This window comes from Phascolarctos cinereus, unplaced genomic scaffold (genome assembly GCF_003287225.1).
Source record: "Phascolarctos cinereus isolate Bilbo 61053 unplaced genomic scaffold, phaCin_HiC Scaffold_296;HRSCAF=895, whole genome shotgun sequence".
Lineage (NCBI taxonomy): Eukaryota > Metazoa > Chordata > Mammalia > Diprotodontia > Phascolarctidae > Phascolarctos > Phascolarctos cinereus.
The window spans coordinates 3889-30603 of NW_027555620.1; the positions used below are offsets into that span (position 1 = coordinate 3889).

The 26715-nt window shown below is 34.4% G+C and overlaps 1 protein-coding gene across 1 annotated transcript; it reads left to right on the forward strand.

The window, feature by feature from the left end:
* Positions 1–26494, forward strand: LOC110204354 (receptor-type tyrosine-protein phosphatase C-like; the record flags this gene model as incomplete). The annotated part of the gene is given in 17 exon segments (XM_020980575.2): positions 1–147; positions 3957–4162; positions 5908–5968; positions 8022–8130; positions 8408–8442; positions 9415–9524; positions 10449–10509; positions 10512–10538; positions 10910–10986; positions 12901–12937; positions 15003–15100; positions 18092–18217; positions 20305–20462; positions 20604–20739; positions 21422–21571; positions 24036–24126; positions 26256–26494. Coding segments are annotated over 17 exon segments (1853 nt in total), but the record flags the coding sequence as incomplete, so codon positions are not given.
* Positions 26495–26715: the final 221 nt, after the last annotated feature.

Consider the following 26715-nt stretch of genomic DNA (forward strand, 5'->3'; position numbering starts at 1 on the left):
GTTATGTTCAGCCAGGTTCTACCAGTTTTACTCTATCAGACTTGACACCTTATACACAATACCATGTATCAGTAAACGCCTTTACTTATGGAAAAATACAACGGGAGGGACCTGCTGTGACCAGATCCTTTTGGACAGAAATAGGAAGTAAGTCATATATGTTTTCTTGCTTCATCAATGACATAATTAAAACTTTTGAATGTTCTATTTATAACAACACATGTAATCATGTCATATTTGAACAGGGTTTTGGCTAGTCTAATAAGTTCCATTTACATAGTATATTCCTCATAACCTCTCTATGACCTGGATAGTAATATCCTACCCTGAATATTAGAGAAGAGTAGCTCTTGTCTCAAGATTAACCAGTCCCTGAATGCTCTCCTCACTTCAGCCTCCACAAAGATCAGGTCTAGAAAACATTTGACTAATCTAGAAGAAAGTAACACCCAAGTGGTAGATGAATCTTCCCAGGTACATAGGCTCATGAGCTATGTCTTGCTTAAAGCTTCATTTAAAGTGAAATATGATGTAGATTTAAAAATTCTGGGTTCCAGGTCTACAACTGTCCTGTTCTTTGCATGCTTAGAGATACTGTTTTTTTTTCCCTGTTAAAGAACACAGTCAAGTCTTTAGTAAAAAAAAATAATAATATCAAACATCTGGAAAAAAGATTTGTTAAGGTTTGCAGAGGCTCTGTAACTGCTTCTATTTCTTGGTAAATCAACGTTCTTTAACTTCTATAATCTAAGAGTATCACCGTTTCATTATGTGGGAATATAGAGGAAATAAAGAGAAGTTAATACAATTAGGTTAGTAAAATGCATTCATTGTATTCAAAATTGTTCAGAAAAAATTAGCAATAATTTCTATTTTTGAATATAGTAATTAAAAAAATCTTATTCCATTTGTATGTTACTAGGAGCTTACTAAATGAAGTTTTAAAGTAAAATATTTTTGAAGCCAAAGCATTTTTCATTTTAATAATGAACTTTTGAACTTACTAGCTGTGTGACCTGGGCAAGTCACTTAACCCCAATTGCCTCACCAAAAAGCAAAAAAAAAAATACGATTTTGAGTTAGGACTCTGGAAGGAAGAGGAATTCTAAAGTAAAATAAATTTTGTTTGCTTTGTTGCAGTGTCCCCCATAAATCGTCACCCCTTTTGTTCTATTATCCATAAAATATTCTTGGATAAATGACAAGATTCAAATTTTATTTTTTAAAATTAATATCTAAGTAAAATATGCCATCATATTAAAATACTATTTGAGTTGTTTTTTATGTGTCCCCAAAAGATCATTTGTTCAAACTGGAAAAAAATAACCATTTTTTTCCTTAAGAGATACCATATAATTGTGGATAGAATATAAAATTTGGAGTTTGGAAGACCTGTATTTTCTGCCTTTGATACCTAATAACTGTGTATTTGTTGAGAAGTAAGCCTCAATTTCCTCATCTGCAAAATGGAGAAAATAATTATTATAGTATCTATTTCACAAGGTTTTTTATGCAGTTCAAATATGTCAGTGTTTTGCAAAAGCAATTTTCAAAAACTATATAAATGTTAATTATCATTTTTATTATTGGTGTAGACAAATACATATGAATATTACATACATGTAACTTGCTGTACCATGATATTGAAGTGTTTCACAATAGAAAATAACCAAACTTATCAATTTGTCCTTTTCCCCATTACAGTATGATGATGGTAATAAAAATAATAATCCTAATGACAGTAACAACATGTATTTATATGGAGCCTCTTATGTGCTAGGCACTCTGTTAAGTGCTTTTGACAAATATTATCTCATCTGATCTTCACAACAATCCTGTTAGGTGATATTATTATCTCCATTTTACAATTGAGAAAACTGAGGCAAATAGAAGTTAAGTGACTTGCGAGGGTCACACAGGTAGTAAGTATGCACCACCAACTGCCTTTAATATATAATTGAAATATAGTGTTTTGTATAATGCTTTAATTTTTGCAGAGGGGGTCATTTATATTAGCTCACTTGAACCTCATAATGCTGTGAAGTAGACACTAGGGATTTTATTATATACCTTCTACCCAAAAGGAGACTGAGGCTAGAAATAGTTAAATGATTTGTCCTTGATCCCATGGTTTTTAAGTATTAGAGGCAATGTTTGAACTTAAGTCTTTCAGTCTCCAAGTCTAACACTTTTCCCTTTTCCAAGTAACTAAACTTTATCCCTTTATTCACTGTCATTTAATTTTTGTACCATTTTGACCAAAATCTCTCTAAGTTCCTTTAAGAAAACTCTTCTCTACATTCTTTAACAGAAAATATTAAAAATCCATGTAACTTTTTTCTTGATGACTCAGAGCAGAACATCATATTTTGTGACAGTGAATTGGACAGCGATTTGCCTCTACCTTCAGTGGCCCCAGTCTTCTGTGTTTTCTTATTTCATCTGTCTGAGATCACTTCTCAGTGTTATCCCGTACTGTGCTCTACTATAGATAATCTATTGCCACATTACACAGACAATAGGTTTTGCAACTACTATTAGTCACTCTCTCCTGGAATTAAAAATAGATTCTTAATGGTTGAGGGTGCTAGAAATCTATATTGCTAAATTAATCAGCATTATTATAAATAAGCTAAGCCAGACAGCTCACAATTTCAATTTTTTCTCAAGTAGTATACTAAAATTTCATGTCTTTCATTTTTAGTTTTCTTGGTGTGATATCAAATAATCTCAATAGCATTTTAAGGGTGAAACTGGAAAAAGGACAACAGAGACCATTGTTAAGATTTATATGACAAACTTTTCCCACTATCATAAATGGTATCTGAGCCATTACATTGAAACTCTAATATCATAGTCCCCAGTTTACTAAATGTAAATATAGGCATGACACTAAAGAAAATGGAGAGGGTTCCTGTACTATACCAGGTGTATGGAGAGGAAGTCTGTGAAAGGGTGACACAATTTTGAATATTTAGAGATTGATTCTCAAAACATATGAAGGATGTAAAGTTGCAAAATGGTTGGTAAAAAAGTCACTGACATAATTATCATCAAAACAAAAGACTGTCTGGAAAACAGTTACTATTGATCTAGCTACTTACTTTCTTATTTGTTAAAAAAAATCTAAGTATTTTATCAAATAAAAAGAACCTCCCTGATAAAATCATGAGAAGATACCAGGAAGGCTTTCATAAATAATATTCTATGGCAGATCACATAATTATAGGCATTCAATTATAATAATAGCTGTTAACAAACAATAATATAATACATCATTTTTAGGTTTCCAGAATGTTTTATATATATTATCTCATTTGATCCTGAGAACAAATCTAGGAGGCAGGCATTATAACTATTATTACTGTAATTTCACTAAAAAAACCAAACAACAATACCCCCCCCAAAAAAAAATAGCTGAGACTGAGAGAAATTAAATAACTTACTCATGGTAATTCAAATTGTGGGGTTTAAGTCCAAAGGTCTCTCTGTTCTACCAAGCTTTCTCAATTTTTTTAAAAAGCTCATAGAATTTAAAAGCCCAGTATGTCAGTTTGTAATTATTTTAAAATATTTGATTCTGTAGAACAAAAATGGCTTTTATAAAAGCTTTCCTCTGAAAGTGTGTTTCATATGAGTGTAGCAATATATGTATGCAAGAGTTGATATACATACTTATGTACACATACACACATGACTATCTAGTACATACATGTTTATATTTAGGTTAAAACCTGTACCAGTACATTGCGGAGAATACTTATAAGATGACCAGATCCATACTTTCTGTGTTCATTCATAACCAGGACTAAATCTTACACTATGTAGCCATTAATAGATTCAAAATCTTGTATATAAGTTAAAAGATTGTTTTAAAAGTAACTACTTTGAAAGATTTATTATACTTGACTTCTGAATGATGAAAACTGAAAAGGTGTTATTCTTTCTTCAAATAGAACCAGACATGGTTAGAGACATGGTTGTAAAGGTTACAAGTGACAATAGTGTAACAGTTGAATGCAAGGAGCCAGAAAATAAACATGGTCCCAATTTGACCTACTATTTGAATATGACATCTTTGTATGACAGTGTATGGCTGAACAACAAAACTTGCATGTTTGCACTGCATAATCTTCATTACATGACCAGTCATACATTTGAGGTAAGATACATTTCTAACCCTTAGAATCTGATTAAGTCTTTGTGTAATCGTGCTAAATATTTGCATACTTGTTGATTTGTTGATCCAAATTTCAAATTGATCTAAGTCTCATATTCAAAGCATGGCATGCCTTTATATGCATTTTATTTTAATTTCAAAATATTTAGCTTCTCAGTTTTTGAAGACTGCTTGCCATGTTTTAAAAAGTCAGAGATTGTCATATGTACTATATTAACTATCCCAGGAGTTCAGCTGAGAAGGGTTTGATATTAAACGGATATGTTTACTCTGAGTAAATCAATCTATCTCTTTCTGCTCCATGGCCACAGATTATACCTTCAAATTTGGCTAGGCATTTTATTGAAGAATGTTATTTTTCACAAGGGTGGCACAACGAGAGAAGATGTACAGCTCAGTTGCAGGCTCATCACCATTACTGAGGGTAAACAAGCAACCTAAAACTTAAACTAAAAGCGCATAACTTACTTATTATGAATTAGCAGCATACACTTGTTTTTTGAAGTATTATTGTTTACTCTTCATTCCAGATGCCTTTTCCTTTCAGGTCCTCAACTATGTACATGCCATAAAACAAAATGGAGCTGGCAAATAGCCAATAATCTTCATGGTTGGCCTTGTTTTCCTGACTGAATAGTTTCCTATTCCTCAATAGCATAGATCACTGGGTCTCTTTCACCTTAGTACCACCCCTGCTCTTTTAAATGATCTTTGATTTCTGTTCAGATGAAGAGCTTTCAGGGTCCTAACCCAAAATCTAATAGTCTCCATCCTTTTGTGTGGGTGTGGATTTAGTCGTCTTAGCACCTTTCTGTGGTAGTGGGGTAGAAGATGGACAGAACTTAACTTTGTCAACTGGGTGTGGAGCCTCAAGGACAGATCCTAACTTATGCAAATGGATCATTTCAATGGGGGTGACTAGATCTCATGACTATGCCTGGAACTGAAGGAGCTCCTAGTCATGTTATTTAAAATGGAGATGCCTTTATTTATGTTTTTGGTCAACTGTCAATCTGTAATTTGACTTACCAGTTCATGTAGTTTATGAGCAGCTGACACTAGTTAAGAAGTCTTGCTGCTTGCTAAAACAGAAAATAGGCACCCAAGGTGAATAAGAGCCTAAGCTGAGGGACTGTTTGGAATTTTTAAGAAAGATTGCCATAAAAATTTTGTCTAGAACCACCATTCCTACAATCTGTTCATTCATTTGAATGTTTGCACACACATATATGTATGTATATACATTTACATACAGATGTATTAAAGCTAATGTTTATTTGAAATTTATTAGCAATATGATATAAAAGCACTGTAAGGACTCTTTTGCTCATGTGTCATTTAACTCATAAAGACTTAGCTCTAGTAGAAAGTTAAAGGCCGTCAAATCCAAACTCATTTTGCAGATGGAGAAAACTATGGCCCAGAGTGAATGGAGGAGGAGGGGAAGGTATAGAGGGGATGGTCGCTATCCCACAGTTTCAGACTTCCTGGATTATTTTCTTTAAGGGAAAAAATACTTCTTTGAAAAAAAATTAAAAAATACTGCTTTGAAAAAAAATTAAAAAATACTGTTTTGGTATAACATTTATTTTATGACATCAAGAGAATTAAATATTCTATTATTTTAAAAGTATGACTTAAATGAAAGTCACCTTTGTTTATTGCCTTGTGAGGTACACCTTTATGTTAATAAAATTAAAATTGTGTGTTTGTTGCATGATATCCAGCTCTACTCTTACAATGGGAAGTATTACGGAGCCCCAGCTACTGCAATTAAAGTAACAAACTGTAAGTCATAAACATATGTACATATAAAACTATTAAATGTAGTTAACTGGTACTATGGTTGATAATGTGTTGTTAAAAATGTATATTTTCACATTTTAAAGAGAAATATTCATGTTTTTAACCTCGCAAATTTTATTTTTGAAAATGGAACTTTCTTCACAATGTCATATCTCTATTGCGTATATGTAGTAGGGCATATAATAATGCCCATTATCATGCAATTGAAAGTGAAGGGATGTGTAATGGAAAGGAAAATATACTTCTGAGATTATTCACAGCATTAGGCTTTTCATGGTGGGGATTCTGGGCCAGCTTGTCTTGGACAAGATGGCCTTTGTCATCCCTTCTAATTGGGAGATTCTATGAAATAATAGGCAGAACAATATGATAAGTCTTTGTCCCTCTGGGTATCCCTCCAAGTGATATAGATTAAATCCTCTTTCAGATTTAATGGATAGTTTTCAAGATTGTTTTGGCCAAGAAAAGAAAAATCTATCCCTAACAGTAAACATGATGATATTTCCTCTTTAAACTTATCTAGGATAGCATAGTCCTGGGACAACAATCAGCTGAATGAAGGGCTGTCTGTTGTGGTTTCCCCATCTGTTAGGTAGGGGGTAGTAATAGCACCTACCTCCCAGGGTCATTATAAGGATCAAATGAGGTATTTGTGAAAAATTTTGGAAACTTTAAAGCATTTTACAAATGTCATTGTTATTATTATTATTATTATTATTATTATTATTATTATTACAAATAGTAATTGGAAGAATTATTTTTTAAAATGCATCTGAAGGGAATCTTTATACTCAAAATGAATATAAAGAAATAGTTAATCCTCATAGGATTAAAATACCAAGGCAAAAGACAATAGGATGCAACTTGTAGGTACAGCTAAAGATATGACAAGTCGAAGTTCTATGGCCTTTCTTAGTTCTCTTCCCAAAAACAGCAGGGTTGCTCATGTACATGAAATACCTGTTGAATTGAATTAAGAATTGAAGTTATTGGGATGATAGATTCCAGTGGGAAGAGGAAGAAAAGTATTGCATAACAGAGAGAGAGAACTAGCTTCAGACTGAGAACGACCTAGGTTTAAGTCCCTCTAATAACACATATTATGTGTCCCCAGGAAAATCACTTAGTCTCTCTGTGCCCTAGCCAATGCTCTATGACTATCAATGTGAGAGAAAGTGCTAACCAACATTGGTAGAGAGGGTTTCCTCATTCAGGAGTTCCCTAAACCAATGAAATCATATTCCCTATCTACATGTATTTAATTTATGTATATTTTGTAGTATGGTATTCAAATGCATCCCTGATAAAGGGACTATAGACATTTGGGGGCAAGAAGACTTGTTGGAGATGGGAGAAAATGTCTGCCCGATTCCTGAAGCTTCTGACATCACATTATTTAAAGGCATCTATTTCTTCTGTGCCTTAAGTCAGCCCCAGGTATATTCCTTCCTATCTGTTGGGATAATAACAAAGTTATATGTCTTTTCTAGCTGTATAATTCTAGGATTCTTCAAAAAAAAAAGAATAGATGTTAAGACAGGTGAGAGGCTTTGAGGCATTCTAAATACATACTATTTTTAGAAGTAGATTAAGATTATAATTCAGTTTGATTAGTAAAAACAATGCCAGTCATTATTTTACTGGATAGCATACTCCTTGAGGGCAGGGATTGTGCCATTTTTCTTTTCTATAAGCCTAGTATGGAGTACAATACCTTGCATTTAACAGCTACGTAATGAATATGTAGCTTAACTTGAATTAACATTACAAAAAATTTTATATACTCCTTTATTTGTACACTTGTGGGCATGGTTTATATAAAAAGACTATGGACTCAGGTGCTCATACTACTTTTGTCTTATTAGTGAATATTTTTAATTTAGTGATTTTTTTCAGGTGGCTTCAGTTGATACAACATAAAATATGAGGACTGTATAGGGAATGTTAGAATTCTTAAAATGTATTTTAAAGATATTTCACAGAAATATTTTATTAATTAAGCTTTCTAATTTCATTTATTATTTTTACTTTATAGATAATTCCCGTGCATTGATCATGTTTCTGATATTTTTGATTATTGTGACATCAATAGCCTTACTAGTTGTTCTTTATAAGATCTATGATCTGCACAAAAAAAGATCAAGGTAAGTCATTTCTCTTCAAATGTGAAAAACACAGTTAGGCTTGTTAATCAAAAATCATGACTCCACCAGACACAAGTTGCCAGCAAGCTATCGGCCAAGCAGCTTGGAATAGACATATTCCAGCAGACTTAAGCACATATCTTAATAGGTAATTATGTATAGATAATTATGGGAAAAATAATTTGAATTGACTAGAACCTTACTAATTGGAAGATCACAAGATAATAATGATACCTACCTAGTATTATGCTATAATCTGTATCTCTTATTTTTACAGTAGTCCAGATGAACAGATAGGACTTGTTCAAAGAGGTAAGTTCTTAAAATTTTTGCTACAAGAAAATAATTTTTCTAAGTATCTTAGTTAAATATCATCAGATTAACAATGTTGTATGCCAATACGAATGATATGCCTTTAATGTGGCCTTTGAGGTACAGTAGAAATTTATGATAATAATTTAATTTACCCTTTCACTCATTAACAAATTAGGTCTTGGAGGACAGGCAATATGTAAGTAGGCATGTGTGAGGGAGAAAGGTAGAGTATTCCATAAGTAGGCAATAGCAGAAAGAAAGGTCCCTAGGGGAAAACAGGAAAAAGAGAATTGTGCAGTTTGGCTAGATGCTGGATCATGCAATGGGGAGTCATGTGAAATAAGATTGAAAAGATTGGAAATAAAATTGGAAAAGAACGTTGGAGTCAGTCACTAAAGGGCTGGGAATGCCAGGAAAAAAAGATTTGCAATTTCTTTGAAATGTAACAGAAATTCACCCAAGATTTTTAAGCAGGGGAGTGACATCATCAGGCCTGCATAATAGGAAGTTTAGAGTGACATAAAACTGTTTCCTATTCAGGGACAAAATGACTTTTTCTTTTTAGATATAGATATAGATATAGATATAGATATAGATATAGATAAGTATAGATATAGATATAGATATAGATATAGATATAGATATAGATATAATATAGATATAGATATAGATATAGATATCCTTCTTTAGCTTCTCTTTTCCAGTGAGGAAAAGCACTCATTTTAGAGTAAGTGATAGATTTCAAAAACTAGGCACTAAAGTTAGAAAATAGAAAGGCATGGAAAAACTGGACAGTGATCTTCAGGACAACAAGAATGGACACAAGATCTTTGCAGTTAATTTCAGTGTTTTTATTTGTTAGTTGATCTGCTTCATTCCTTAATTAATGCCTTTAGTAAAATGCTGAAAGATCCTGCCTAGAAGTACATATATAAAAAGACTACATTTTTCAAAAACTTTTATTTAAAGATGATGAAAAGCAGATAATGAATGTGGAGCCAATCCCTGCAGAGATATTACTGGAAACATATAAGAGGAAGATTGCTGATGAGGGAAGACTTTTTCTGGCTGAATTTCAGGTATTTGTCTTTTAAAATGCAACCCAAAAAATCTCTATCAGATATTAGAATAATTCACTATTAAACATGTTAAATCACACTTGCCTTGATATTAGATACTATGTAATAAAATGTATTTGGTTGTTTTGGAGATTCCATGATGCGCAGTCAGTTAACAAGCAGTTATTTTGTGCCTACTATATGCCAGGCACTGAGCTAAGAAAGGAAGAAGACAGTCCTTGTTTTCAAGGATCTCCGTCTAATGGGAAAGACAAGATGCAAACAACTATGTACAAAAAGATAGATATAAGATAGACTGGAGATAATTTACAGATAGAAAGTACTAGCTGTGAGGGGTATTTAAATAACCAAATGATTTTTTCCCCTTAATTCTTTTTTTCACATTTATTTACTTTATTTTTAATTTATGGAATAAAACAAGCATTTTCATACCATAGTATAGCAAAGAAGATGATTGCATGTGAAACTGCAAATCTATTATGTACAGCTTGCTATTCATTTTAAATATATAATAAAGTTATGTAATTTTTAATTTTTTTTCTTTCCTACTCCCTTCCCCTACCCTACAGATGACTACCAATAGACACAAATATATATATATATATATATATATATATATATATATATATTTGTATATATGTAAATTCATTCAATATGTACTTCTATTTATCAGTTTTTTAAATGAAGCATGAAATTAAATTTTAAATTCATTTTATTTCCTAGCTTTTTCTCTTATAGCACTCACTCCCAAGGTGATTCCTTAAATGGAAACTTTAGAATCTTAAAACAGGTTATTTGTAAATCTTTCTATAGTCAGGTTTAATGGGAAAGCTTGCCATTATGCTACTGATTTAGGCAGGATGGCAATTGTCACTGATAGTTATTTGAATATGTTATGAGATGAAGGAACATCATGTCTTTCAGAGTATTCCAAGGATATTCAGCAAGTTTTCAAGTAAAGATGCACGCAAACCCTTTAACCAGAACAAAATCGTTACATTGACATCCTTCCCTGTAAGTACTTGTGGGTAGTAAAGTTATTGCTTATTCAGGACTTAGTATGCTTACTTAGCCTGAGAGGCAGTGTAGTGTACTCATTATGACTAGCTCTGGAGTCTGATGGACCTGGATTCAGGTCTTGCATCTGTTACATGTTGGCTGTGTGACCCTGGGCAAATCATTTAACCATTCAGCACCCCAGGAAACTTTCTAAGTTCTTTAGCTTCCAAAAGGTATAAAATGAGTTGCCTGTTCATTTTAGTGGATAAAGATTTGCACACTGACAAAATCATAAATATCAAGAAAACAAACAAAAAAATCTATGTACCCCACATGGTGATTTATTATTTTATGATTATTTTTCTTTTCTTTTTAATCATGATCAGATGATTATAATCGTGTTGAACTCTCTGAGATAAATGGAGATACTGGATCAGACTATATAAATGCAAGTTATGTGGATGTAAGTTAAAACAATATCCCAGCTGCTTACTGCTCTTTGCCATGTCAGAGAATTGTAATGAATATCTTCCCTTTTCCTTTTACTTATCATAAGGATACTTGCAGAGAACTAATTTAATATTGTTATGACAGTTCTAATTATATTCCAAAAAATGTCATGCATTTGAATTCCATTAATATAGAATTTGCAGTAAATTAGATACATTGTGTGGAAATTTATATTTATGTATTTATAAGATTGGGATTATGTAGAGTGATCATCTACATTATTAAATAATATAAAAATACTTGCCTATTGTTTTATTGAAAAGGCAACAAAACATAGATGCAGGCTCTGCCTTCAAGGATTTAAAGCTAAAAAAAAAGCTAAATCTGTGTAGGCACATTAGTAGGATATACAGAGAACCATATAGAAGTACAATAAGGTGTGTGTATTATATATGTATAAATATATATACAAATATATGTATATACACATACATATGAACATAATGCATAGGTCAGAAGTAAGTGAATTTTATTTGTGGAAGGTAATGTGAAATTCATAGTTGAGAAGATCAAGGAAAGTAGCTATAGGCATGTCATGCCTGCACTGGGTCGTCAGGTCGAAAGAAATGCTATCTCTTTTCTAATTTAGTAGGAAAGACTCCATGGAGGCAGACATTTATATACTGTGTGAATAGTATTTATGGGGAGACCACTTTTGTGGTTTGAGGGATGGGAAGAAAAAATTATTCTAGGCAGCATAAAAATCCAAACAAATAGCATAGACACTACTTTGGCATCAGCAGCAAAGGAAATGGATTTGGGCATCTGTGTGTTTTGGGGAGAAGGAAGCTTTGCTCAATAGTGATTATGTGCTGAACAAATATTTATCTAATTAACAACTAATTGAACACATGAAATCTGAATGATCCAGGCAATGACTGAATATCTATAAAAAATAAAATGGTTGGCTGAGATGAACTTTAAGGCTACTTGCAGTTCTAATTCTTCGGTTCTACTATGTAGAGTAAGGTGGTGGTGGTAAAGAGACAGAGAGCAGTGAGAATATGGTAGATCTTATGTAGGAAGAATTGTTATGGTTTGGAAGTGAAGGGCTGAGCTGTGTCATAGTTCACGCTTGGGTTTTTTTTGCTCAGAATGCTGAATTTGGTGAGAAGGAAGATATCAGTAATTTTGGTAAATTTGGTAAACTCCACATTCTGTGGAATGTGTAGGGAAATCAAATTAAAACAAGAATCCAGTATTTAACTATTTAAGAAGTTCAGAAATTCACACAATGGCATTAAACAATCTACTTCAAGACCTTGGTATTGAAAGGATGGGGCATTTGAGCTGGAGAATTCAGCTAGGTCAGGTATTCAGTTTGGAGGGATAGTTTTATGTGCCAGAGATAAGTAGAGATGATATCTTGGGTCACCTTTAAGCTCTGATTTCCATGATGGATGACGTAGAGCCAAAATACACCCTGGCTACAAATGTCATTTTCAAATGAAAATTAAGCTTTTTGGTTATTACTTCAAAAAAATTCCCTAATTTGAAAATATCCAAAAAATTCGTAATGTGTATTTGGAATGTTCAAAGTGACCTTCTATCTCTTCTATTGCAATTCCAAGGAAATATGTTCAGAATAGAATGCTGGACTTGTGTTTAAATTCTGCCTTTCGTATATACTACCGCAGACAAATTGCTTAATTATTCTGAGTCTCAGTTTCCTCATTTGAAAAATGAGGATTACAACCCTGTAGCATCTATATCCTACAGTTAAGTGGTTCAAATGAGATGTACAGAGCTTTGCAAACTTTAAGTTTACATAAAGTGTTCTAAAAATGTCAATTAATATTAATGTTATTGCTACTACTCCTGCTTGAAAAGCTAAATAATAGGATGTACTTGTGCATGTTTTGAACAGGGTTTCAAAGAGCCAAGGAAATATATTGCTGCACAAGGTAATCTCATCATCTTTCATTCCTTTTCTTTTCTAGTTTTACATACTGATATTTTTTGGAGGTCAGTCAACATGTGGGTATTAAGTGTCTATTATGTGCCAAGCACTGCGCTAAATTCTGGAGATACAGAAACAAAAATGGCACAGTCCTGCCCTCAAGGAGCTTATATTCTGATAGGGAGGTATAACATTAAAAGCCAAGCAGCAGAATTTTTGTCTAGGTATTCACTAAAAATGTGAGTGGAGCCACAGGGCAGTAGATTGTCATTTCCTTTCTAGTAGCAATGATGGTATTGATTTGGTTATTGTGACCAGAGCAATGATCAGGAGATAGAAAGCTGGTGGTCCTGGGGGAGAAATCACGCACAAGCAAGGCATGATGTTGGCACTGAGGAGGCTTTGATGTCCTCAGAGGTGACAGAGGGAAAGTCTGAGGTCAGCTAGGTAGGGCAAATTGAGGTGTTTTAACTCACTAACACCAATCAGGATGGCTCAGACCCAGACTAGAGCTACAGAATTTCCTTTAAAGCTTGGCTCATGCATCACTTTCTATATAAGCCCTTTTCCAATCTCCCAGCTACCCAGCTGTTAGCGCATCTACCTAAAATTAGCATGTACTTACATTTTTAGGGTAGCCAGGTGGTGCAGTGGATAGAATGCCAGGCCTGGAGTCAGGAAGAATCTTCTTCCTGACTTTAAATCTTCCTTCCTCATTTGTAAAATAAGTTAGAGAAAGAAATGGCAAATCACTCTAGCATTGTTGCCAAGAAAAACCCCAAATGGGGTCACAAAGAGTCAGATACAACTGAACAGCAATAACAACAATAGTTATGCTTTTAGGTTTTCAAGCAGTCTGCCACAGGGATAGAGAGCTGAGTTAGAAGCCAGGATGACTCTGGTTCAAGTTCTGCTTGTGTCATATACTGAGCAAATCACAATGTCTCAGTGCCCTTGGCACATTTTAAAGACTAAATTGCAGAGAAAATGCCAATCTGCTTTGTTAATGGGGGCTTCCTCACCTGCAAGTTCTTTATATCAATGAAATCACAGGGTCAGTCCCAATTTATATTCCCATTATTTTATATGTTCTTAGAAATGTAGATGATATCTGTCAGATCCTCAATGGTGTGTGAACTTCTAGAGGGCTGGGACTTTTTTGTTGTGGTTGCTCTATGCCCTCATATGGTGCAGTATCCAGTACATGATAGCACTGTTAATTTGGTTGATTAAGGGCCCTCCCTCCAGGGAATATAGGGGTTGTCTCTGGAGGCCCAGTCTGGACTGTTTCTGTTTCTAGAACAGAGAAGAGAAACAGCGGCAGGGCAGGAATCAAGATACTGTATAAGCCTTGGTGTCTTAATGGGTCACTAGGTGGTACAATGCTTTGAGTCCTGGGGATGGAGCCAAGAAGACCTGACCAAAAATCCTACCTCACACACTTACTGTCTGTGTGATCCTGGGCAAGTCGTTTAGCCTCTGTCTCAGATAAGGATCTGTAAAATGGGGATAATATATAACATAACATAAGATAATATAACATAACATAACATAACACAACATAACACAACATAACTAACACAACATAACATAATATCATAAGATAACATAACATAATACAATATAATACAATATAATATAATATAATATAGCATAGCATAGCATAACACAATACAACACAATATATACTATACTAAACTATACTATACTACACTATACTATACTATACTACCCTATACTATACCATAATATTGTATGGTATGGTATAACATAACATGGCATAACCTAACATAGCATAGCATAACATAACATAACATAGTATAGCACAGCATAACATAACATAACAAACATAACATAACATAGCATAGCATAGCATAGCATAACATAACATAAAATATAACATAACATAACATAATAACATACCTCCCAGGGTTGTTATGAGGATCAAATTATATACCACATGCAAAGTGCTTTGCAAACCTTAAAGCACTATACCAATTCTCACCATCATCAATCATCACTAGATGTGATGGGAAAGCCTTATCAGTCAATGTGTCTTTACCTACTAGGTCCCAGAGAAGAAACTGTTGATGATTTCTGGAGGATGATCTGGGAACAGAAAGTAACTATTATTGTCATGGTGACTCGCTGTGAAGAAGGAAACCGGGTGAGAGCTTCATAATGTTATGGGATCTAGGAGTGTATGAGAGGAGAGATCAGGTGGGGAAGGACACTAACCAAGATGAGGCAGCATGGTAGAGTAGGGAGCATACTGGCCCTAGAGGCAGGAGGACTCAATTTTGAATCCCACCTCTTAGGCTGACTAGCTCTGTAGCCCTGAGAAAACTACTGATACTCTGTACCTTGGTTTCATTTTATTTAAAATGAGGATAATAATATCTGTAATATCTACCTCCAGAGACACAATGTTACATAATTAATAGACAGCTGCCCTCAAAGCCAAGAAGAACTGGGTTCAAGTCCCATGTCTGACACATAGTGGCTGTATGCCACTGAGTAAAGTGGTTACTGTCTCAGCGCTCTAGGCAATTTTCCAAAAATTTAAGTTAGAGAGAAGGCACTGACATGCATTGGTAGAAAGAGTTTCCTCTTCTGGAAGGACATTTTGAAAGTTACAGCTAGGAGTGGTGGCGTACTCCTGTGATTCCAGCTACCAAGGAGTCTGAGGCTGGTGAATCTCCTGAGCTAGGGGTTCTGAGCTCCCATGGGCTATGCCAGTTGGATGTCCACTCTAAGTGTAGCATTAATATGGTGAACCTCCAGGAGCAGGATGCCACCTGGTTGCCTAAAGAGGAATGAAACAGCCCAGATCACAAATGTTGTAGAAGGTCCAAATTCCAATGTTGGTAAGAGTAAGATAAAACCCATGAGCAGTCCCAGCCTAGGCAAGATAGAGAAACCTACACTTAAAACCAAACTAACTAAAAAAAAAGAATAAATGGATGAATGAACACATGAATCAATATATAAAAGAGTTAATGAATGGATGAATATATAGCTGAATTAGTGAATGAATGAATAGATAGTTGGATGGATAGATGGATATATAAATGAATGAATACATGCATGGATGTGTATATAAATTAATAAATTAATTTTAAAGACCTTCAGTTTCAGAGGAGATCCATGTTGGAATAAGATGTTTCATGCACTAAGCACCAATCGTACAAATACAAAGGTCAAACAGTTCCTTCTCTCAAGGAACTTATTTTCCTTTGGAGGACCACCACCTATTTATATTAGTATAAACATAATACATACAAAATGAAAAAAAAAGTTAATTTGGGTAGGGAAGGCACTAGCATTTGGAATGATCCTGAAAGTCTTCATGTAAAAAGTAGCATTGAGTTGAGTCTTGAAGGAAACCAAGTATCCCAAGAGACAATAGTGAAATCACAGGTCTGGTTTATTATATAGACATGTATGTATGTGGTCATGACAAAGCCTTAAAATCAGGAAAAAAAGACCTGGATTTGAGTCCTGCCTCTGACATAATTGCTGAGTGATCATGAGCAAAATATTTAATCCATTTATGCCCCAGTAAACTCTCTCAGCTCTGAGTATAGATTTATCTTTATGAACCAGTAAAGAAAGTTCTCTTTCTATAAGTCCTTACAGCTCTGAAATTAGAGCTCTGGAACAAAACACAGATCTATGCATGGTTAATATATATTATCATTAAGAGCTAAACATACATTGAGTGTGTGTATATATAGTATGTATGTATGTAAAATTTAGGTGCTTCCTTCTTTATATATGACATTTTAGCATGTATAACTAATTTTTTTCCTATTTAAATTTTTCTATTTATTAGAACTCCATTCTATTACTGTTTTCCTTGCAATAGTAGGATATGTTGAGTAAGTTACCATCTCACCTACTTCATTATGATGTTTTACAAAATTAATTATGCAACCAAGGACAGACTTAAGCAGAGTAGATAGTAACCTAGGAGGTATGACTTCAGGAATGAGGAAGGCTCCTTATCCTTAAATGTATTCTTTATCAATGCCCGAAATTATTCCATCAGTGAATCATCCATTTATGCTAATAACTACTTCTCTCTCTCCCTATGATCCCATTTTAATACAAACACTCATGTTGAAAAGCATCCCTGTATTGAATAATAAGAGATAGAAAGATATGGGAGCAACAATAATGAATAAGCCTTGAAGAGGGAAATGAGGTTTCATTGATTTGTTTAATCAAACTGTCATAGAATAACCCTCAAAGACCACAGGTTAATATGTACAAATGCTTTTGAAAAGTTATGTAAATACTTAACTGGATTAAAATTATATGGGAATAAAAATTCAATTCAATTCAATTCAACATACTTTTACTAAACACCTGTTTTGTGTGTTATTGAATAGAGCCTGCCCTCAAGGAGCATATGTTCTTTTTTTTTTTTGGAGGGGGGAAGAGAATAGGGAATGCAGTAAGTATAAAAACACATAAATTCAAGATGAATCAAAGTAATTTCAAGATTTAGGAAGAACTTACAATTGTTGTGGTGTGAGAGTAGGAGAAATCTCCTATTGGAGCTGGCACAGAAATCTCTGAAGGACAAGATAAAGGTGAGGAGGAAGTGCTTTTCAGAGATAGAGGAAGGCCTGTTCAAAGAAACAAGGATGAGAAGAAGGACATTATATATGAGAAGGAGGTTGCAGGCCAAGATTGTGTACAGGAGAGTAATATGAAATGGGGCTATGTAGTGTAGAAAAAAATCAAGCGGGATTTTTTAAATCAGAGGACCTGAGTTCAAATTCCTACTTCTGCTATTTCATAGCTATGTAACTCAGGACAAGTCACCTCCCTGAACTTGTTGGCTCATCTACAAAAGAAGCAATTAAGATAAATGATCTTTAAGTTCCCATACAGAGCTAAATCTATGATTCTACCTAAGAGAGGAGAGGTAAGTGGGAATCATATTATGGAGAGTTTTAGAAGTCAGGCTGAGGATTTTGTTTTTTATTCTAGAATCAATAGGAAGTTATTGAAGACATATGAGTGGTGGGTAAGTGGCTTGTAACATAATAAGATATGAATTTTAGGAATCTCAATTTAAAGCTTGGTTAACTGAAGAAGAAAGTTATTAAGAAAAAATGTATTTATTTGATGACTTTGATTTTTATAGAACAAGTGTGCAGAATACTGGCCAACAATGGAAGAGGGCACTCATATTTATGGAGATGTTATTGTAAAGATACATGAGCACAAAGTATGTCCAGATTACATTGTTCAGAAACTGAATGTTACAAATGTAAGTTAATTTCTGTTATGTAATATTTGTCAATCATTTTGGGGGAAAGTCTGCTACTGAGTATTAGTTGTGCTTAAGGAAAATATAACATTTGGGTTGGAGCTATATTTTCCCAGGTTTTGTAAACAATGGGTGGGCTGGGATACCTTGTTAGTGTAGTTTCACAAAATGGCAGAGTCATATTGAACCACTGATCAATGAAGTACCTGTCTATGTAATTTATGAATATTTATATAGCTAGGATGTTCAAAGGAGGAAGAAAAAGCCATCATTTATGACCTTAGGGATTTTCAATCTTTTGGGAGGAAAACAATTAATAATTTTGAAAGAGACCATGTAAAGAAATAAAGTAATAATTTATGTCTAACAAAAGTACTTCTCTCTCCTTCTCCAACATATGCTACCCAAGTGAACTCTAAGGCTCAGGTCACCTTCCTCTCCCCCTACCCAATTTCCTCAATAGCATTTTACTAAATTAAGTCTTTGCTGCATGCCTCTGTGATTCCTCCACCTCCCAATGAATTTAGGGCATTTTTATGCCAATTAATCTCAGTGCAAAATATTCTAGGTGACTTTTTAGGGAAGGGAGAGATAGATTTAGGATGGAAAAATAGTCAACATATATTAACTAAATGCTTACTATGTGCCAGAGCCACTGTGCAAAGCTCTGGGTGTACAAAGAAAAACACAAAAATAGACCCTGCTTTCAAGGAGAATACATCCTGTTGGAAGGCAAGATGTGAAGACAGAAAGCTAAATGCAGCAGCTGAAAATTTTGTAGAGAGTTTAATTTGTAGAAGTACTTTGTATTACCTGAAATTGCTTTCTACAACATGAAGAGAATCTTCCTCCCAAAAAGAAGCCCTTTGGTTTACTATGTCTAAGGCTTTCATTTCTTTATTTCATTGTGAATCAAAGCCAGGAGACCATAAAGAAATGCATGATTAGGACTTTTCTAAAGGCTTTTGTTGGCTAAATTTCATATTTGATGGCTCACAACTAAGTTACCCAATAAATAGTCATGGGCAAAAACTATTAGCATGCAATGGCATTGCATGTTTTAGTATTCTTATTATTAGATTTAGTACGTTTGAGCATGCATTGGGATGTTTTAGTAGACACCATCTTCTAACAAGCAATGACAATTTATTCTTTCTTTCTTTCTTTCTTTCTTTCTTTCTTTCTTTCTTTCTTTCTTTCTTTCTTTCTTTCTTTCTTTCTTTCTTTCTTTCTTTCTTTCTTTCTTTCTTTCTTTCTTCTTCTCCTCTTCCTCCTCCTCTTCATCTTCTTCCTCCTCCTCCTCTGTCTCTCTCTGTGTCTCTCTGTCTCTGTATCTTTATCTCTGTCTCTGCCTCTGTCTCTCTCTGTCTCTCTCCAATCCTGTGTCCTGCCAATCAAAAGGTATCTAAATTCACACCTGGGTATAAAATTGACACTTTTCCTGCTCCCACTAATAGTTATGCCAAATCAAGACAAAGCTGAGGAGTAATCAGAGACTGATTTGCCTCAGCTCTATATTATTGCATCTCAAGGGGTGCTTTCAAACATTCTCACTATTCAGCTTACCTCTTACAGAGTAAATAGTTGCATGTTCAGAGGAATCTGATTCTTATATGCTAAATAGCCCCATTCACTGGCCTACGAAGCAACAATATTTAGAGAAGTGATAAATATGAGGATATTTCATAATTTTTTACTTTTTCTTTGGCATGACAGTATGAAAATTCCTTAGGCTTTGTAGCTCCACTTAACAAGTAAATTTATGTTACTCTTGCATGTGTTTCATTACCCAATCACTATGTGGAAAACAGATTATGACAGAAAAATTAAAGGAATTTCTGTATCCTATTGCTAAATGCTTTATAGTTGTATGAAGATTTAAATATGTCTAACTCTATCTCCCTCTTGTCTCTTTGCCTATCAATAGTGATACTTATAGCTTTATCTATCTATCTATCTATCTATCTATCTATCTATCTATCTATCTATCTATCTACACATATATTTCTTTCCCCTCTCTATTATTTATATAGGTAAAGTTTTCTTTATGAAAAATTATCTCAATAAAAATACCTTGTCTTGATTAGAAAAGGGAGAAAACAACTGGAAGAGATGTGACACACATTCAGTTCACCAGCTGGCCTGACCATGGGGTCCCAGATGATCCTCACTTGCTCCTCAAGTTGCGTCGAAGAGTTAATGCCTTCAGCAACTTTTTCAGTGGTCCTATTGTTGTCCATTGCAGGTAAGTGACCCCAGGAATGGTCATCAGATGGCCACACAGAACTCAATATCTTAAAACACGGATATGGCTTTCTCCTTTAAAAATGGCCAAGTGAGGAAGAAAATCAATGAGAAAATTGTATTCTTTTCCCACTTTTTTCAGTGCTGGTGTTGGCCGTACGGGTACCTACATTGGAATTGATGCTATGCTGGAAGGACTAGAAGCTGAAAACCAAGTGGATGTTTATGGTTATGTTGTTAAGCTTCGGCGACAGAGATGTCTGATGGTTCAAGTGGAAGTATGTTTTCATTGTTTAATGATGATGCAAATATTTTTGCTAGGATTAATGTGAACTTAAGAGGGTCTCAAAAATAGTCTTCAAGGCTGAAAGAGGTTGAAAGTGTTTATCTTTCAGATTCTTTGGAAGTCACAGCACAAATCATGGTTTGCAGCAATCTGCTTGGATGCCATTCAATCAATCATTGATTCAAAACCATTTATTAAGCATCTGCTCTGTATGATATACTCAGCTTGTGGCTAGATGCCATCAAAATTTTGAGGAGGATGTTATTTTCTCTACACTTGAATCAGTTCCACTGTTGTCTTCAGCAAATCAGAATGGTACAACCCAAGAGATTGTGGACAGATTTGTCTGTAAATCACATTCCTGTAAACATATTCCAAAAACTTGGAGGAAGGATGAGTAGAGTATAAAATATAGACTGTACTAAATAGAATCTCTTTTTCTGAGCAGACATACTAGTAAATGAATGGCAGTCTCATATGTCTATGGTATGACTAATTTTATGTAGCATCAGATTTAGCATATTTATTTGTAACAGTATCAGCAGAACTATAAGGGGTTACTATTTTACTAATATTTCTGTAATGTTTAAACAATATGTGTCATATATGTATATATATGAACAAACACATAAACAAATATGTATTAACTACTTATATTGTCTTTGAAACATCAGGCACAGTACATCCTGATCCATCAGGCTTTGGTAGAGTATAATCAGTTTGGAGAAACTGAAGTGAGCATGCTAGAGTTACATTCCTATCTAAATAACATGAAAAAGAGGGATCCACCCAGTGAGCCTTCCCCACTGGAGGCAGAATTCCAGGTAAATATAATGATCATACTATATACCACCCTGACATCCAATAAAGGACTATGGGTCAAAATAGTCATGTCACATTTCAACTAGCTGGTCAAATGCCAATCTTAATCCCTATATTCCATATCTCACTTTAAGGAAGTTGCATATGTTTGCCTCTTATCAGAACTTTGTTGCTTCTCAGGAAATTTGAGCATCTCTGGCAGACAGACACAAGTTGAATAATGTATTGTGGTACCAATATTCACATACACACACACACACACACACAGAGTGCCGTTCTATGCTTCCTTTAAGTTTCAACTGAAATCTTACCTTCTATAGGAAGCTTTCTCCAAACCTTCTTAATTCTAAAGCTTTATCTCTGTTATTTCCTGTTTATTCTGTATATAGCTTGTTTTGTGTGTGTATACATACATACATATGTTTGCATGTTGTCTCTCCATTTAGATTGTATGCCCCTTGAGATCATTAACTGTCTTTTATCTCTTTTTCTGTCCCCAACATTTGTCACAATGCCTGGCACATAGTAGGCACTGAATAAATGTTATTTATGTATATATATGTATATATTCATATACATATATACATAGAGAGTTGCATATATGTCTATATGTGAATATATACAGACATGAGTATATGTATGCACACACACATAATATGTGTAGGAATGCCATAATAATACTTATAGCTAGCATTTATAGAGCTCTTTAAGTTTGACAAAGTGCTTTACATAAGTTTTCGCATGTGTTCCTCGCAAACCACCCGTGAAGGGGGTTCCATTATTATCCCCATTTTACAGTTGAGGAAATTGAAGCTAAGAGGTAGTGACTAGTCATTGGTCACATAGCTACAAAATAACTGAGGCAGGATTATAAATCAAGCCTTCTAGGCTCCAAGTCCTGCGCTCCCTTCTCTGTGCCACCTAACTAAATAAGAACAATGGTAACAACAATAATAGTTCACATTTATATAGCACTGCCCCAGTCCATAGCAGCAATTTGGAGCTTTAGAGGAGATTTTCAGAAAATCAGGCAGGCCAGTAATGTACAAAGAAATAGTAATTCATTATGATTCATCTGAACTCACACAAAAGAAGGTCCAAAGCCTCAGATAAGATCCCCAGGGGAAGGGCCAAGGAAAGAAAGGGTACATCTGAATCTCAGTGGCTGGAGTGGGAGCCATCCTGTCCCCAGGAGGGATCACCAGACTTTTAGTGAGGGTAGTGGTTTGCTGTCCTGGGCAGAAGGAGAGATGTGGGTCTACCCTTGAACTTGGCACACACAGGTTTTGCCAAGCTCTCCACTTTTCTTCCCGGTATCAGGTATCTTTGGATGTCTGTCTCCTTCACACAAAGGGCAGCTTGGGGAGGCAGTGAAAATCAAAGGTTTTATAGCCAGGTGGTAAATTCTCACTCAAGTGTGTCCTATTTATTTCCCACATATGATTATAGGGGTTTACTACAAAGCAAAAACACATATAGGGTATGGGAGTTTTCAGAAGATACAACCAATCAAGAAGTGTTTATTGAGTACCTACTAGGTACTGTACATTATGCTAATCGCTGAACATATAAATATCAAAATCAAACAATATATGCCCTCAAGGAGCTTATTATATAAGGAAAGAGGAAGGAACATTTCTAGAGGAAAGACAGACTATCATAGATTAGTACTGTTTGTCTCAGAGAGTTCCCCAAACTGGGAAAGTTATCCCAAGTACTTCAACATTTAAAAGTACTATCTTGATGCTAAACCATGAAATAAAATCCCGATATTTCTTATGAAATGGAGGATACAATATGACCTTGACCCTGGTCACTATCTCTTAAGCAGGAAAAGCAGAGTAAAACACTGTAAAAGTCCTCACTTCTTTCACTTCCCTCTCAAGAGAATGGCAGTATGATCAAAAATTTAACAGGGAATATTTTCGGAGGAAGACAGAAACACACACATATGTACACAATAATCTTGGAGGTGGTACAAAAAGATTCCATTAGATCTGCCCAATCTAAATTTTCCTAGATTAACTCCATATACTCATCACAACTTCACCACCACAACTTCCTCATCACAACTTTCCCCATCATGGTTTTGATGTATTGTGGGTTAGCATAAGAAATTGAATGGGAATTTTTTTGGGGTTTTGCTGAAGCCACAGATGACAACACGAAGGCCAGCATATGACACAGAAGAAAAGTTTAGAAACTAAGAAATGCATAAAATATAAGTAAAATATTATAAAATATCAACATATTTTATCTTTTAATGCCATAATAATTCAGACTTCCTCCCTGGTACAGAGGGAGGGCCAAAAATTTTTACAAGAATTTTCCAGATGATGGGGATACCATGTCCCTAATCTCCATGATATGGAAGGGATAACTGTATTGCATTTAGTAGATTTTCTAATAAATTTTGGGATCAATAGATATTCCCAAATGTATGTATTCTCTTTGTCTTTTTTTCAGAGACTTCCCTCATATAGGAACTGGAGGTCCCAGCACACTGGAAATCAAGAAGAAAATAAAAGCAAAAATAGAAATTCCAAGATTATTCCATGTGAGTATTTTCTTAATGTCTATCCTATCAAAACTACTATTACATATATACACTATTGATTTGATGCTGAGATTGTCTGGATTCGTTCTAGGAATAAAAGATTTTTTTAGAGTCAGCTCTTTGATAGCATCGCTTCACCTTGAGATAAATATGTTCCTTTATAGCAATTCATTTTGAAGTTATGAGTTTTTTTTTTTAAGTTGAAGCTAGTCTTAATGGACTAGCTGGATGTTAGCAAAGGTATAATCTCAGAATTACCATTCACTGAAGAAGGGAGCAGCTCCAAGAGCGTACAGATTTTTTTTCTTCCTTGTAATTCCCAGCACTTAGAACCTTCCTAGCTCATAGTAAGCCCCTAATCAGTGCTCGTTGACTAACAAGAAGAGGTGAATTGCAAGGCAGTTTAGAGCAAAAGGTCTAGCCCCACTTACCCAGTCTTCCTTCAATTGTTGAGTTCTTTGTAAAATACAGTTTCTTATAAAATACCGAGAAAATCTAGTCCTTGATCCATCCTAGCCCCCTCTTTGTTCCTCCATTTTGGGTAATGAGAAATCAGTGGAGGATTCTTTATATATATTTGATGTTGTTCAGTCATTTTTCACTAGCATCTGAGTTTTCACAACCTCATTTGAGGGTTTCTTGGCAAAGATACTGGAATGATTTTCCATTTCCTTCTCCAGCTCATTTTACACATGAGGAAACTGAAGCAAATAGGGTAAGTGACTTGCCCAGGGTCACACACTAGTAAGCGTCTGAGGCCAGATTTGAAATCACCAAGATGAGTCTTCATAACTTCAGGCCCAGGACTCTAACTAGTGCTCTAGGTGACTAGAAATAGGGTTATGAAAAATTAAGAAGAAAATACTTGACCAAAACAATACATATTAATTTGAGTTACATGGGAATAATGCTAATTAATAGTAAATATATATATATGTATATATATATATATATGCATACATATATATATGTATATACATATATTTACTATTTATTATCTGCTAAGCACTATGCTAAGTACTGAGGATAAAAATATGAAAGTGAGACACTTTCTGCCTTCAAAAAGTTTGCATTTTAACAAGGGAAAACATGTTATAGAGGAATGGCAGTCAGGTAGGGATATTTTTATTTGGGAAATCAAGGGGATGGAGAGTGGAGATATAGAAGAGTTGATTGATATGCCCTTTACAGGAGCAGTATTACTTTGTGCTTACAGAACTGGAAAAGGGGAGAAGGGGGAGGAGGCAAAGAAACAAAGGCATTGGCAGGGCTAGGACCAGATAAATCTAGTAGAAAATGGGGGGAAATCAATCATTTATTAATCTATATCATGGGAATATAGAAGAAATCTTTAATAACTTGTTATAAGTAAACACTAACATATGATCTGATAGCTAGAAAGGCTAGTTAAAGGGACATATTAGGAACATAAAATATAATTATTTAATTGTTTAGTTAGCCATATAATTGACAAAAAGTTTAGTTTCAAATTTGTAAAAATATTTTATTTAAGAATATTTATTTAAGAAAAATATTTTATTTAATATTTATATAAGGAGAAACTGTGGTATAGTGTATAGAGCATGGGACTTGATTCAAGAAAATGACCTAATATTTATTTAGATATTCAGATACTTAGTATCTGTGTGACCCTGGACAAGTCACTTAAACTCTCTGTGATTATGCTTCCTCATCTGTAAACTGTGGGGGGGGGCCTTGAACTCAATAATCTCCATTGTCCTTTTTAGCTATAAATTTGTAAAAAGAAAGAAGTAGAATGACCACTCAAACAAAGCCCAGAAGTGTGTTTTAAGGTTGAAAGACTCTGGAATTCCATTAGTCAGTTTCACAGAGAATAGTGTCTATTTTTTGGCATGATGTAAAATGTGATGTTCTGTCCCAATCTTAGTCAATTTTTAGGGTACATTCTTGTTATGTACGATTTTTTAATAATTAATGACCAACAAAATATGGCTTCCTCATGTCACAGTGCTATGGAAGTCAACATCTTAAATGTTTGCCATATATCTCTGTACTAATTATTTCCATATTTCAGATGCTTATTGGCAAAGAGGGCCTTGGGGCCCTGAGGACAACAATAACACATTTCCCTATTTTGTATTACACAGATGACTTTAACAGAGTGCTTCTGAAACATGAATTGGAGACTAGCAAAGAGAGTGAACATGATTCAGAAGAATCATCTGATGATGATAGTGACACTGATGAGCCCAGCAAATATATCAATGCTTCTTTCATAACTGTACGTATTTTAAGTACTTATTTAAATATTGACAATATATTTAAATATTTAATATTTAAAATAAATATTTTAAATATGCCACAATTCTAACACACACACATTTTCAAATGTATCAGCATGTTATCAGAATATTTGTTGAAGCTATTTAGGATGAAATAATGAAGTTAACCAACCTTGTGTGCTACATTAGGAAACAACATGTCACTTTGAAATTTTCTTGCTGTTCAGTCACATCCAACTGTTCATGGTCTCTTTTGGGATTTTCTTAGTAAAGATACTGGAATGGTTTGCCTTTTTTCTTTCTCCAAGTCATTTTTCTAGATGAG